The 15,765-nt window shown below is 45.8% G+C and overlaps 2 protein-coding genes across 9 annotated transcripts in view; one reads left to right on the top strand and one right to left on the bottom strand.

Moving 5' to 3' along the window:
* The window catches only part of FGGY (FGGY carbohydrate kinase domain containing), a 308,898-nt gene that overhangs the window by 20,427 nt on the left and 272,706 nt on the right, over nucleotides 1–15,765 (top strand). For 3 of the 8 annotated variants that reach the window (XM_062003168.1, XM_062003166.1, XM_062003164.1), the window contains exons 1-2: nucleotides 5,447–5,554; nucleotides 11,000–11,124. The exons of 2 other annotated variants lie outside the window; for them this stretch is intronic. The gene's annotated coding sequence lies outside the window, so the exon portion shown is untranslated. Of the gene's footprint in view, nucleotides 1–5,444; nucleotides 5,555–10,999; nucleotides 11,125–15,765 lie in introns of those variants that run through there. 3 more of the 8 variants (XM_062003172.1, XM_062003173.1, XM_062003165.1) reach the window with 2 other exon arrangements.
* On the bottom strand, nucleotides 3,477–5,877 carry JUN (Jun proto-oncogene, AP-1 transcription factor subunit). The gene has a single exon (XM_010209077.2). The coding sequence runs from the start codon at nucleotides 4,912–4,914 to the stop codon at nucleotides 3,970–3,972; it is 945 nt and encodes a 314-aa protein (XP_010207379.2). The 5' UTR covers nucleotides 4,915–5,877; the 3' UTR covers nucleotides 3,477–3,969.

The following is a 15,765-nucleotide window of genomic DNA, read 5'->3' as shown; positions in this document are numbered from 1 at the left end:
ACTCTACTGATGCCCAAGCTTGTTCAAGCCCGTGCTGGTCCATCCGCCTCCATAGTGATGCTACCCAGGCTAATAACCCCAGAGCCTCGGTCGGGGTTATTCACTCAGGCAGAGCACTGTGCTGATCCAGCTGTATAACTTCCAGTTCTGCCACTGGTTCAGGCTCCACACTCCACCATGGAGTATCCATACGTGCTATGTGGTACTAGTTACCTGATGTAAGCCTGCTCTGCAGCAACCTGGGTGCCTGCAAGTTAGATTCTTTGCTTCCCGCAGAGTTGTGGGAATAAGCTCATTAATGCATATGCAGCAATGTACTTTGTCGAACAGCCTGTTTACTTTTTAGAAAGTTATTAGAATGGATTTCTTAGGCTTCTGCATGGGACAAAACTGTCAATCATTTTTCACATAGGTTTGGAGGGATATTGTCTGTATTTCCTCACAGCTTCCTATAAAATGGAAAGATAGTAAGGCATCTCTTTGTCACTAGACTTCATTATTAAATGGGTATGTGCTACCTTATGCTGGTATTTGAAGTGCCATGTTTTGAGGTTGGTATTTTTTAGACCTACAGAGATGTAGGCAGTTGGAGGACTGGGACTCTGTTAATAACTGCTACCATGTTCTGAGATTGGAACTGGATGGTATGTAACTCTTTCCCACCATTGAATAAGTTAGATTGTTTTGTTATTTCTGTAATGACAAGTACTTTGTATTTCAAATTACTCAGGGAGCAATCATAGTCAAACCCCCCTTGTAACTTGCTTCTGTTCATGGGATAGAATTGTAAGGGTTTTGTTGGTTTTAGTACAGACACAAATTCTAATTAATATTCCTGCATCCCAAACATGTTGTTCTGATTAGAGGCTCTTTGCCTAGGCATTTCTGTGTAGCCTGCCCTGTTTGAAACCCTGCCTTTTTCTGACTTCACTTCCTGAATCCGTTGACAACACTCACAGCCAAACAAAATACATGTTCACAATGCTGTTATTTGCAAAATATTCCCTTGTGAGTACAGCTGGGGCAACAAAAAGAGTTTCTCTCTGAATCTCAAACAGAACTGGGCTATTCCTTATAGAAGTAAGGCACATAGTTCATTAGGCAGTTTCAGTCTCATCAGTGTTAAAAGTTTGCATTTCACCACATACAAATGCAGGCGTGTCTGTCACTGCAGTTGTGCGTATTGATCGCTGAGTGATCTGGTAATATCCTGAGAGGGATGAATTTTCATCTACACTGAAATGAACCAGATAGCAACAGGCTCATAGCCCAGAACACTGTTTACAAAACAAATGGAAGTCGAGGGAATATAAACTTACTTTGCCCCTTCTTAGGCCTGATATTCAAATGAGATGGGATGGGCTTATCTAAATCTCTCCTTGTAACTGGCACAAAAAAAGGTGGATTCTCTGACTGGACACCAGAACCTCTTGAGCTGGACCAAGTCAGGTATCTTGTGCCACAGAAGGTAGCTGGCCAGAGGATGCCCACTTAATGAGCAGTGCTATCAGTCAGTAACTTTTTTTGGTACAGAATGTTGTACTTGAGAGAGAAAACACAGAACTGCAATGCTAAATGTCTGTGTGTGCGTATTAGGGTGGAGCAAACTGTCACTCAGCTGTATTTAATTAACATAGTATTTTATATAATGTATTTATTTTTTACGTAATTAGGTGATTAAGCAAAATGCTTGCTAGTGACATCTATTCCTTAACCCAGCACTGTTGAGAGTTAAACATGCACCTTTGCAGGTAATTAATCTCCTTGCCCTGCTTATTTTGCTAGTTGGCACTTGCTAAATCCCTCTAAAACCACACCCAGCAGTGCTGTGTATTATCCCTCTGCTGTCTATTCCTACATATGGTCAAAATCAACTTACCTTCCGGGTTGCTGACATCAGCAAAATGTACTCTTGGCAAACTCCAGTATCCTCCTAGTAACCCTTTGTTTGGCTGGTGGTGTTACAATTGTATTTCTCTGACAGCAGCTAACACCATCTAAACAGTGCCTGCCTTGACACTTGGATTATGATGGAGAAGGAGGTTACCGTATTGTCATATTTTAAACATTAAAACATCTCCTTGTATGATAAAATGCATATAATGGGGGGGGGAAGATAAAGATACGTTTATGCTTCTTGTAAGGAACTGACCCACATTAGTTGCAAGTTTCAAACTATCACTTTGAGCACAGTAAAAGTGTATGTATCCAGTTATGTAGTTACCTTATGACCTTAAACAATACCGTCACTTCAATGAAAATTCCTATTGTAAGGAAGAAATGCATTTTAAGTCTGCCTGCTCTAAAAAGCTAGTATTCGCTTATAATGGATGTGTAATATTTTCTGTCTCTCTCTTGGTAGCATCTATTTCCTCATAGCTCTTTGGCTCTGAACAGCAGGCAGGAAAACATCTGGTCTCCCTTCAAATATATGCTTATTAAACTAAATCAATTGGGTACAGTGCTGAAAATCCTGGTATAATTGTTCCCTGTCCCCACTCAGTGAGTTAAGGGGCATGTTTCTAAGGCACACATTTATATTGCCATTGTACTAAACACCCAAATTCATTTTATTAAAATACATGGGAAGCACCTGAGAAGTTGCTATTTTCACAAAGTTTCTGAAGACAAGCAACAGGAATTGGTGTTTTTCAGCAAGTTGTTTTTTTCATTTCCCACTAGGTTGTTTTCCTAGCTTCCTCTTGGTAAAAAAGTTTAGAACCCAGTGACACCCAGAAAGGAAAGAATTAAGACAGGGAAAGGGTTCCCAAATTATTTTGCTGCTGACAGCAGCATTGCCATAAATACTAACAAGGATCACCTCCTACCCAGGAAGGAACATAGGAATGAAGGAATAAAGACTGCTATTTTTTAACTCTACAGCATATTTTGGTGTGGTTTTTTTTTTTTTTTTTTTAACTACAACCACTGGCTAAATGTTCTTGAAGGCATTAGTTTGATAAAAAACAAGTCAGATCAAGTAGCCAGTTGCTCCAGTTGTGGAGCAGTTTCAATACCCTGGCTTTCTAACCTTTTCCAAGCTGTTTAAACTTGGCTGTGCCACTAAAATATAGCAGGCAAGCTCGTCAGGTCATGACTGGGAACTACAACCTCAGGACAACTCAACAAGTTGTATTTGTTTAGCCATCAGGATCCTGCTTTTCCCTCTCCTCCTCACACATTCTCCAGGACATGCCTGTAGTTCCAGAGTAAGTTTAACATCATCCCTACCCTTCAAGTTCAGCACAAAGGTCATTTTCCCAACTCAGGTACTGGCAAAAAAAAAAAAAAGTGAGGGGAAATGCATTTTAATTATTTTATTTTTCTTAAATATAATAGAACTTTCTAGAATTTTTTCCAGAAACAGAAACATTAAAAAAATTATACTTTATTACAAATGGTAAACTCAGAGTGCTAAAAAAAAGCCTCTTATTTACAAACAATACTGGGCAGTGCCCAAATAAACAACATAAAAATAACTTACAAAGTCATGAAGTAGTTTATTGACATTAATCAACTTTCATAAAATAAAATAAAAAAAAGATATGTACATACACAATTTACTTGAAGGCAGGCAGAAGAGTTCTTTTTTGTTTATCAGCCTCCCACAAACCTCCCTCCCACTTTTTTTTTTCTTAAGGAATACTACATAAAGCAATCTACAGTTTCTATTGCAGTTTAACCTTTAATACTGAATGATCATCGAATGTTAGGTCCATGCAGGTCTTGGTCAATGTTAAACGAAGATCTGACGTCTCATCTGAGCAGGAACAGCCCTTCTCAGAGCAGTGCTGGCCGCTTCATGACTAACTCAAGCTGAAGGCTCGCCAGTCTCTCCACACATGCGCTTCGCAGAGCACAGGCAGGATCAGCCTTTCAGCTTTTACCATGAGCTTTATGCCTCTGCCACTTTGGGTGTTTTGTTTCAGTTATACCACAACATCATAGTTCTCATTTAAGTCAGTCTCTTCAAAACGTTTGCAACTGTTGTGTTAGCATTAGCTGGCACCCGCTGTTGACATGGTTCATGACCTTCTGCTTAAGCTGTGCAACCTGTTCTCTGAGCATGTTGGCAGTGGATGCCAGCTCTGAGTTCTGGGCTTTCAAAGTTTTCACTTTTTCTTCCAACCTGGCAATCCTTTCCAACTTCCTTTTCCGGCACTTAGATGCCGCAATTCTGTTTCTCATGCGTTTTCGCTCAGCTTTGATTCTCTCCTGTGACTCCATGTCAATAGGGGACAGGGGAGGTGTTTCCCCTGGCATTTCAGGTACAGTCTGAGGTTCTTCTTTCAAAGCCTGAAGCCTGGGATGCTGCACCGGCATCTGGGGGTTTATGTGATGCTGAGGTGCGTAGCCCATGTTGTTTGCGTTGTAGTTCGGTGCAGAGTTGAGCGCGTTGGGGTTGAAGTTACTGAGATTGGCATATACCGGGGGCTCGCTGTGCAAATTCGTATTGAAGCTACTGCTGCCGGCCATGGAGGACACAGGTGCCATGCCACTGTTCACGGGCTGAGCGGCAGAGGTGACGCTAGGCAGGGTGTTCTGGTTGTGCAGTTCCGCCAAGGCTCTCACAAAGCCCTCCGCAAACCCCTCTTGCTCGTCGGTAACGTTTTTGGGGCAGAGGAACTGCGTCGGGGTCGGCGTGGTGGTGATTAACCCGTTGCTGGACTGGATGATGAGCCGCTCCAGTTCAGGCGAGGCCAGTTTCAAGAGCCCCACGTCGGGAGAGGTGAGGATGTCGGCGTTCTTGTTCCTCAAGTGCGGCTTCAGGTTGCTGGATGGGTCGGACAGGTTCAGCGTCATGTTCTGCTTCAGTACTTTAGCGTTATTATATCCATACCCGCCGCTCTCCGGCGGCACGAAGCTGGCATTCAGGGCATCCTCGTAGAAAGTAGGCTCCATCTTTGCACTCATAGAACAGAGTCCGCGGAGTGGTGCCGGGAGCTGCGGCAGCGCGGAGAAGCTGCCCGGCCGCCGCTTGCGCCCCGCTCCGCGCGGCCACCCCAACCCTCCCGGCCGCGCAGGGAGGGAGAAAAGAGAAAGCAGAGCCTTACTTCTCGCCGGGGCGCGGAGAGTCCTCCCGGCGCGGGCCGGGCCCGCGATCCCTGACGCCGCCGCACTGAGAGTCCGCCTGGCCTGGCGGCGCGGGGTTTCGGCGGGACGCCTCGCCGCCCTCCTGCTGCTGTTGCCGCGGGGCCGGAACGCTGCTCCGCCGCCACAAGTACTTTTCCCCGCCTTCCTGCTCCCCTCCCCGGCTCCGCACTGCTCGTGCTGTGCTGGCCGCGCTCTGCTCGCCTCCACTCGGCGGCCGGAGTCACGCTACCGCCTGCCCCGCGCTCTGAGCCCGCTCCCGGCGTGGAGCCCTTCACTTATCAGCGACCGGGAGCCCGCTAAAAATAGCCCATGATGTCACCCCGCGGGCTCCCCATTGGCTGCCACCGCCTCTCCCGGGGGAGGCGGGCCGTTGGCCCGGCCCGGTGCATATCAGCCGGTCGCCATGGTCACCCCGCCCCTAGAAGCTTCTCAGCGCGGGCGCGGGGCCTTGTGGGATGAGGTAATGCTGGCGGCGGCTCGGGGCATTGTGGGCTGACGTATTGTTTTTGAATATCTGGTTACCGCGTCCAGCGCGCGCGCGGGGTTGGCCGCCGGCGGCGCCTCCTCAGAGGCCACGTACCAACGGCTCGCCGGAGGGGCGGGGGTGCCGCTCGGACCCCTCGCTCCGCTGCGGTCGCCGTCCGCAAACCATGGCCTCTCCCTGTTTACTTGCGCGTCCCTTAGGTTGTTTTTCGGCTGGTCCCTGCGGTCAGGCGGCAGCGGGGCTGCGCTCCGCCGGCGGCTTTAGGTCTCTCGTCGCGTCCTGCCGTCCCGTTCCCCCCCTCCTTCCCCGCCAGTGGTACAGCCCCTCAGGTGGCGCTTCGGGGGGGGGCAGCTCACGTGACTTCCCCTCCGCGTCGCCGTCCCGCCGCCCGTGCGGCTTCCAGGCAGGGCCGGGGGCGGTGCTGCGGCCGCGGCGGGGCCAGGGCGGGCACCAACCGCCGCGGGGCGGCCTCCGCCCACGCGCCCGCGGCGCTCCCCGGCGGTAACGCGCTTGTCCGGGCCCCGCCGAGGGGCCCAGGGCCTGTCCTCCCGTCTTGCCTTCCTCTGGCCAGGCGTGTCTGTGGCTGACGGCGGCGCTCCGGGCACTCCCGCCGCGCGGGAAGAGTGTCCCGGCTGCCGGAGCGCAGCCATCGGCTGTACTGAGGGTGCTCACTCGCCCTCTCGCAGGGCTGAGGGCCCCGAGCCCCGTGGCCGCCCCGAGCCCGCCCTACCCCGCGGGTGGTGCGTGTTTCGTCCGATACCGCCTGATTGCCTTGGGGGTGTGTGTAGGGCACCGCTTTACCATTACAGGGATTGGGAATGAGCGTTCCCAGTCACTAAAATGCGCCGGGACAGCAGCAGGAGAAAATAAATCCTGACGGTAGAAAGCCTGGTTCAGTATCGATTTCTCTTAAATTCGCCCTCCGAGGGGAGGGGACAGCGGCAGCCTAATTTTAGAAAGAGTGCCCTAGTATTGTGCAAGTACAGGTTAGTCGGGAGGGAGGGTAAAGGCTGGAGTTGAAGGATCTTGTCGAAGAGGAAAGTCCGTGTTGGTATGTTCACCTCACAGCAACAGATGGGTGATCGCCGTTCGCTCTAACTGCTCTATGCTGAATGTGGCGTGCATTGGTACAGTGTGTATCTCTAATAAAATGTGTGCCCTACGCCCTGGCTTCATTTTCCTTATGTTCCCCCTTCTCACCTTGTCCCACACACCCCGTCCTCTTGGGGAGGCATGAATTTGTGAATGTTGACAGGCACCTACCTCTATTGGAGTAAAGTGCAGTAGCTATTTAAGGGCGGGTAGGACAGGGTCTGAAGGGGTGTGCTGTTGTGTTGCTAACAGTGCAAGAAGTGCTCCTGTAATACAGAGCTGTTACCTGGTGGTGTTAAGGTGGCCCAGCTTTTTATGTCAATAAAGAACTTGATCTCCCACGTTCAATCACTTTTTAGGAATATGTGAAGCTGACCAACTTATATCTAGGTCTGAAAAGATAACTTTCAAATTCTCCAGTGCTATTTTTTCCTAGACATAATGACATAATTAGCAGTTACAGTATAGGAAGCAACAATGAAGCAAACAGAAACACGAGCAGCTGTGAAAGAAAAGTGAAGGTCTAGCTCCCCTGTTTAAAGTTGTTGGATTTCTTTTCTTCTCTTCTCTGTTTTCCTCTGGTGTTCCCACCTGGCTTCATTTGAGCATGTAGTGGGCTTGGATGTGCCTTCATATGCTAAATAATGGAATTATGCAAATAATACCAGCGATTCTTTGTAAGTTTGTGGCAGGAAATGCACCAAGTTTTGGGCAGGCAGTGGGGGCTTGCTATGTGCTGCTGGTGCTCACACAGCACCCACAGAGGCAGCATCTGTCTGTATTGTAGGGAACTACTCAGCGGCTGCTGCTGTAGCTTCAGCAGTAAGTTTAGCCAAACAGCAGTTAAGTTACTGCATATGCATAAGAAAATCTCTGAAGTTCATGAATGCTCAAAGTAGTCATTTAACTCCTTTTTAATCTTTACATACAAGATAAATAAATAGAGGCCACTGAGTGACTCTTCTGGCACAGAGCCAAGATGCATCAAATGAAACTGGCACTTTCAGAACAAACCAGGGAAATATCTTCAGAGAACTGTAGTTAAGCTGTGGAACTCCTTGGCAAGAGAGCTGTGCGGACTGAAGGATTTTAAAGTGATGAGATGAATTCACAGGAGCAATCACTTAAGGGCTATCAAATGCAGTGCATCTCTGGCTCTGGAAATCCCAAAGCTGCAAATAGTTCGTGCCTGGGAGAGCATCCTGAGGCAAAACTGCTGTGTGTCTGCCCTGGTTTCTTGCACCTCTCCAGGTATCCACTCTTAGCCACTGTCAGAGACACAGTACCTAGCTGAACTTGATGTGGCAGTCTCCCCCAGGATAGTTCATCTGTTCTATCAGTGTGAAGATTTGAGGTTTTATAAAGGGCTTGTCTACACAAAGAAAAAATTCTTTGACGTGAGTTTCAAGTAGTTTATTATACAGAGGTTTTTATTGTGAGATACGAATTATTTTCAAATTAAGCTAAAAGTTTTTTGGGTTTTTTTCTGGTTTCTATTACATAGGAAGCCATGCAAATAATTTGCTTTAGTCAGTTTTCTGTATAGACAAATAGTACTAATTAAGTTTGTTCTGACTAATTGTTAACACATATAATTTGTTAAGAGTTTTGGTTTGGTTTATCTTTTCAGGGTTTTTTCTTCTGTATATTTCTTTTGTGCTAGAAAGCCAAGTTCAGACTAGAAGAAGCATGGTCAGTGTAGCTTTAACCATCTAATACTTATTTGTATAACCTGAAAACCATCCCTTTATAGTCTGTCCAGTTCAGTCTCACTGATATCGGTACCTGATAGCCTCAGCACATGTTCAGTTGGGCTGGAGGGATTCATTTAAAGTAATTTTTTTGGGGGGGAGGGGTAATTTATTTTTTTTTAATCCTCCACTCATTTTAGTTTTCTACTTCCTTCCTTCTAAAGAGGTGGAGTTTTAGGACTAGACATTCCAGTTTGCCAGAGACATGTTGCTACTGAGGCCTGTAGCTATGGGGGACACCCATCAGTCCACTCATTATGTTAATTGCTACTCATTTAGAGGTTATTTGGTCGAGGCTGGCAGTAGACAGTCAAGCTGGTCATAAAGGTTGTGCGTAGCAGGAGAGCTCTGAAATGAAAGACAAATGCTCTTTGCTACATTTTCTGCCTAATTCAGGACAGACTGGTGAGAGGGTGCTTTTGGAGGGCTCAGCTGAGATTTCAGCCCAGTGCCCCAAGTTCATCAACTACCCCAGAGTGCCACAGGTCAGCAGTGGGCCCCATGAGCAGAGACAGTGATCCTTCCATTAGGCAAGGAGCTGTGAATCTGGGTGACTATGCCCTGATTTGTTAAACAACTATTACTTTGGGGCTTTGTTCCCTCTTTCCTGATGTGCTTAAGTAAATATTCCTTTAGTAGCATGAAAGAACACTTACTGACCCATTTATAAACCATAGCTATTTACATGTGTCTATAAATTAACTTGTGGGTAGGGATGGGAAACAAACTTTATGTCTGCATTGCTATGAGAGGCAGATTTGTTGAGCAGCAGCAATGCACATTTTGATTTATAAAGTTCTCCAATCAATACAAAACTGACTGAAGCAATCAGATAATCTGAATAATTAAATGGCTTTTCAGGGACAAATTAAAATTTTTTTATACATACCATGTCCATCTAAATTCTATTTGGTGGTCAGGACTAAATGGGCTTCTTGCTTTGTTTCACTCCTGTATCACAAATGCTTTTGGCTTATTTCTAGACCATTTGAAAAAAAAAAAAAAGAAAAAAATGATAAGCGATGATTTCTCCTCTTTTGTATTGGAAACAGTGCCCAAAGAAAGGAAATTCTTATTTCCATGTAGTCTCTCTTTAAGCTTTGAGATATTACACTATCTTGCTTTCCCCCTTCATTAGAGATATTTCCACAATATTTTTACTCTACACGTTTTATTTTTTGTTTTTTTATCTGTGTTTTCAAGTGTGATTTCCTGCTTCACCTCTGAATGAAGTGGATAAGAGTTGGAATTACTGAATCTTCTCATGCTGCTTGTCTTGAATAAGGGATTACTATAGAGCAGGTTTTGCCAACTGAGGGAGAGAAGACCGTAAAGAGTCAGAAGAAGAAAGTATTTTTCCTTTAATTTACTGCACCAGAGCATAGTGAGAGAAGCTGGGAGTGAGAGGGCACAAGGAATAGAGGAGTAAAAAAATTCACAGGTGCTCCTGCTCCCAGTTCCTCCCCAGTTCATCCAGGTGGGCTTTCCTGTTCAGTTCAAGTTCACCTGTCTGCAGCGCAGCAGAGGTGTGGCAAAGCACTGCCACCTCATCCACCCCCAGCTTCCGTGGCCTCTCCTCTTGCCCTTTGCACCCAGCAGGGTTCATGTGGCCAGGTGGGGATCCAGGAACTGAATCTGACTGAAAGCTGAGCTGAAATTTAAGAAAAAAAGAAAAAAAAAAGAGCCTGGGATGGAGGGGTAGGAATGCATAAGCTGGGGGAAGAGGGGGATTCACAGCTTAAAGTATAGGACCCTGGAACCAGATCTTTACAAGAAGACTGAAAGCTAGTCTTGAGCTAGTCTTCATTTTGCACATGAAAAATACTTCTCAGAACTTTAGGCACTTGTAAATGAATATCATGTCCATCTCCTCCACCCTCAATTAGTCATCGCATAACCAAGCTATATGCGTTTAGTCCTTTTCATCTTGTCAAGCCCTTTAGCCTGTCCCCCTCACCTACTCATCCCACCAATCATTTTAATTAATCTCTGAATTTCTTTGAAACTAATAGTTTGTGGAATGGAAGAAAATGAGTAGGTTAGAGAGACAAGATTGTGAATGATGGAGGTGGGGCAAAGTTAGGAGACTTTGCCAGACCTGTTGGGTTACCTCTGGGGCAGGACAGCAACACTGACTACAAACACGGAGAAAGACTGCAAAAGTAAGAGAGGAACCACTAAAAGCATTTTCCAGTTTCTTAAGAATGCTGCCTGAGCAATTCAAGCCCTGGATGTTTATGTGCAGCAACTTATGAGTGATGATTCAATATGATTGTCTCTAAAGTGGACAGAGTTATCTCCTCTTTGCTCAAGAGTTAGTTATACTAGATTTCCCACTTCTTCCCCATTCCCAGCTAACTTTATAGAGGCTTAAAGTGGTTGCTGCAGGTGCTCAGAAATGTATTTTCAAATAGGTGGTGAACTATACACTTTTTTTTTTTCCTCAAACAGCTTTGTGTTTTATAATTTTTGATCAAACAAAGGAACCACAGAGCCTTGCTCCCTGTACCTTTTAGGGTGTTACAAATCTAAATGTCACACCACTAATATCTCTGTGTTCGTTATTTCTATATCATAGGATAACCCGTGCCCCAAGAAATAGAGAATTGGACAAAGTTCGTGTTCTGTAGAGCTTCCAGTCAGAAAAATCCTCTACACACAAAGAACAGCAGTTGATCCACAGTGGGAGCCCAAAGAGGGAAGGTAAGCAGTAGGGGAGGCACTGGAGGACGTGTGGCATATGGGAAGCAGACGGCTACACTCGGCTTCGTGAGCTGGCAGCAGAAAAAAAAATGTACCATGCAAATAGAAGCACACTAGTGCTGAGTAGGGGGGAGGCAGAGGAACACCTGTGAAAAGATATTTCATGTGTCTGGGGACAAAGCTCCAGCTGGAAGCATGCATTTGTTCAGATATTACTGATACTATGGTTTCAATGTGGAGAAATGAAGTTAGCTTCGTGGCATTTTGGTGTTTCAATAAACACATATTAAAGTAATGGCAACAAAATACATTGATTTATGTTTGCCAGTTGTGGTGGAAGGCCTTAGAAAAACTGGATTTAACCACTGACAGTCCATGGTAAAAGAGTTCAGTTTTGATTAAGGTCTCAGAATGGATAGAAAGGGTTTTTAATTAATAGACAATTTGGCATCCTGTCAAAGCTGACACCTTGCTCTGTCTTAGCAGCTGTTGAAACAGTAGGCTTCTGGCAACCTGGGATGAAGCAGTGCTTGCAACAGGAGAGGGGAAGGAAGCAAGCCTGCATGAGACCAAAAATGCTTAGTGTAAAGCACCATAGACCTTAGGGACTTTCAGTGACCAGATGAGCTTTTCTTCTATGTACTGTGGGTTCAGGATTGGACATGGACAGTGAGTTTCTGTTACTGACTGTCACCAGTGGCTAGTGGCCAACAGATGTGAGGACAGCTGTCTGAATTCCAGCAACATTTCTGACAGCAGTAGCCATAACAGAGAAAGCACTGAGCAGTGAAAGTAGGTCCTGCAGGTTGCTCCTTCCCAGGGATTATAGTGGCAGAGCCTGTGGGGAAGTTTACAGAGCGCCTGCTCATGTAATTCAAATGGAAATGTTCACTCTGGATGACAGTCATTTGTGTTGGAGTCATGGTGTGGGAGCATTTAGGGTTGCCAAATAGTCAAGGGAGGCATTGTAAGGAGGAAAGGGCATGGCCTGGGTAGGACAGTGCCTGAAAGCACAAGCAGAGTTAAAGACTTTAGTTTTGGAGGAGATGCTACTACACTACTGCTTTTCTTCAGTCCTATCTGATTAATAATAAGCAACCTGATCTCTGATCACAGCTGACAGATCACATGGTGACTTTGTAGCTGCTCCCTGCTGGTCTGGGTAGCCCTGTTCCCTTACAGGATAGGAGTGTCTTGGTCTTGGCCACAGCAGCCCCTTGGGACTTCAGTAAGAGAAGAACCAGGAGACTCAAAGCCCTCAAAATTGCTCTTTTTACCCCTTTTCTTCAGTAAAAAATGTATGTAATTGCCAACACTGCGGTGTCTATATGTTCCCTTGTTTCAGAAGGAAGCAGAGATGGAAAATTTAATCCAGAGTCAGTATTGATCCCTACCTGAGATCTTATTTTGTTCCAAGGGGTTCAGGAGCACTGTTCACGTGTGTTTGAGGCAGCACGGCATGAACAGCTGGCTGTGTGTTTGGCAGCCTCACAGGACTGGTCACACAGTCTGTTGAGAACATATGAAACGTAAAAACCCATCACATTGGAACAGACCAGAAACAAGTTCATGAGACCAAGATCAATTTTTCAGATGAAAGAACAATGATAAAGCAAAAGCCTAAGGGCTGCAATGGCTGCTAATTGAAATTCAGATATTTAACCCCCAAAAATTACTTTTTTTTTTTTTTTCCCTTTAGAGAGCACAGCTAGAAAGACATTCCCAAATGGCTGTATGGTGTGGAGAGATCTGGGTACCAGCTGCAGTATGCACATATTTGCGGAGGCTTCTGTTCAGCTAAGAAAGGGCTGTGGACTCAGATAGGTCATGTGACAGAGGTTAAGCACATGTGTTGTAAGAGCTAATGGCACAACACAGCCTTGTTCTATATAAGCATGTTTTGTGCTGATGTTTTCCAGTTATTGCGTTCCTTAGAGTCAGTATAGGAAAAGGTGTGTGGCTGGCAAAACTGCAAGCCCAGGCAAAGCAGTTCTGGGTGTGGATGCTTACAGCCTATTGCCAGATGCTTCAAATAGGCATTTATGTCAAAGATCTGAGGTCAATCCGATGATAGCCAATGGCAGCCCTAGAATATTACATAAATGGTAATAAGAACACTGATCTATTTTATATTTATATTATTGGTCTGCAAAGTATTTACCTAACCCTGTAGCAGTAGTGATGGGGAATATACATCCCTTTAAGACAACCAAGAGAATTTACAAAGTGAAGCGATTTTTTTCCCCGCTTACCTCTTTCATGTAACCTTGTGGACTTAATGAGAAATAATCTTATTTTCTGTATACCAATAGAGAAAAACAACAGAACAGAATAAACTCAAATGAGATGAGATGGCTTGGATGAGTGGATAGTGAGGTGGATCAAGAGCTGGCTGAAAACAGAGCCCAGAGGGTGGTGATCAACGGCACAGAATCAAGTTGGAGGCCTGTGGCCAGTGGAGTTCCACAGAGATCGGTTTTTGGGCCAGTTTTGTTCAACATCTTCATCAACAACCTGGATGAGGGGACAGAGTGTACCTTCAGCAAGTTCCCTGATGATGCCAAACTAGGAGGACTGGCTGATTCCCCAGAAGGCTGTGCTGCCATTCAGCTGGATCTCAACCAGCTTGAGAATTGGGCAGAGAGGAACCTCATGAGGTTCAACAAGGACGAGTGCAGAGTCCTGCATCTGGGAAGGAACAACCCCCTGCACCAGTACAGGCTGGGGGCTGAACTGCTGAAGAGCAGCTCTACAGAGAGAAACCTGGGAGTCCTGATTGATAATAAACTAAACGTGAGCCAGCCATGTGCCCTCGTGGCCAAGAAGGCCAACGGCATCCTGGGATGCATCAAGAAGAGTGCGGCCAGCAGGTCAAGGGAGGTTGTTCTCCCCCTCTACTCTGCCCTGGTGAAGCCTCATCTGGAGTCCTGTGTCCAGTTCTGGGCTCCTCAGCTCAAGAGGGACAGAGAACTTCTGGAGAGAGGCCAGTACAGGGCCACCAAGATGATCAGGGGACTGGAACATCTTTAATACGAGGAAAGGCTGTGGGAACTGGGGCTGTTTAGTCTGGAGAAGAGGAGTCTGAGGGAGGGATCTCACTATTATTTACAAATATCTAAATGGTGGGTGTCAGGAGGTTGGGGCAGCACTTTTTTTCTGTTGTATCTGGTGACGGGACAAGGCGTTATGGAAAGAAGCTGGAACACAGAAAATTCCATTTAAACATAAGGAAATACTCTTGCACGGTTGATGTGAGGGAGCCCTGGCACAGGCTGCCCAGGTAGGGTATGGAGGCTCTTTCTCTGAGATCTTCAAAACCCAGCTGGACATGTTCCTGTGTGACCGGATCTAGGTTGACCTGTTTCTGCAGGGGGGTTGAACTGGATGATCTCTAAAGGACCCTTCCAACCCCTGCCATTCTGTGACTCTATGAGATAGTCTTTCTGGTTTAGCTTCCCTGGTGAATGACCCCTAATCACTTTTTGCATCTCTCTGGCTGGGTTTCCCTGCCTGTAAAATGGGCATAATGAGATTGAAGTTGTAGTAAATCATGCAGATCTGTGGGCTCTACAAGTGGTGTGAGACGGTTTTGTTTTTAAAAATGCATTGTGGAGAAAGGTACAGAAAGGGAATGGAATGCCATCTGGAAGAAGATCTGGGATGAACTTACTGGTATAAAATATTTGTTACTGTCCTAATTTGCTTTTAGGATATCAACAATTGGCTTTTTTATTGGTTTGTCAGCTTTGTAATGTATTTTGAATCTGACCCAGCACTCCTGGTGCTTAGATTGATCCCGTTTTCACTCACTGGCCACTCTCTGACATTTTGACCAAACATCCTGCAGTTGCTATGAAGCTGCTTTTTTTGAGAGTTTTGGGTTTTTTTAATATTGTTGTTGTTGTTGTTGTTTTTCTTTACATTTATTCTCTACTGCAAGAGGCTCTGACAATAATTGGGAGTTGTGTCAAAAGTGCTGTGTAGGAGGAACTATTATTACATGTCAGCTTTCCCAGAAGGGGAAGCTGAGGCACAACCACCAGCACCTCTCCAGATTCACAAAGATAGTTATTTTATAGAAAAAGCCTTGATACTTGGTCCAAAACTTTGACAAGAAGACGGTCACGTGAAACACAGGAACTCTTCTGCATTATACACCCCTTGAGGAAGAGGGTGAGTGCAGCAACCACTCCCTCTTCTCAGGAGTGGGTATTGCCAGTCCTGGAGAGGTGAAGCTTACAGCCTCCCTGGACGCTTCCACCCAATAAATCTGCACCTAAGCTGTTTTGTCTGTTTTTACTGGTGTGTTAAGTTTTAAAATGCTATACATAGAACGATAATTCTAAAGGAAAACTAAGAGGCATTCTTAGCAGATGTAAATCAGCACAATTTACAATGTCCTTGGTGCTTTCTGCCGTCACTGCTGACAAAAGAGGCAGTCCAGCCCTCTTCCTGCTCCCACGCTGTCCCCTCCCTTGCGCTGACACAGCCGTGAGGTGAAGTGCGTTGGGAAATAATCCCATTCAACTCTATCCCAGCAAAAAACCTGAATGGCTGGGGAGAGAGGCATTTGCTTCTTTTCAGGGTGTCACCAGCATATCCCGGATTAAAATCCTTGTGGAACCATCATGTGAGTGCAGT

The sequence above is a fragment of the Colius striatus genome, chromosome 10, assembly GCF_028858725.1.
Source record: "Colius striatus isolate bColStr4 chromosome 10, bColStr4.1.hap1, whole genome shotgun sequence".
In the NCBI taxonomy this organism is placed as follows: Eukaryota; Metazoa; Chordata; class Aves; order Coliiformes; family Coliidae; genus Colius; species Colius striatus.
Note: the sequence above shows the minus strand (reverse complement) of the source record. Positions and strands in the feature narration are given on the sequence as shown.

Coding starts and splice junctions, on each gene's coding strand:
- JUN (XM_010209077.2), bottom strand. CDS start 4,914: ATGAGTGCAAAGATGGAGCCTACTTTCTACGAGGATGCCCTGAATGCC.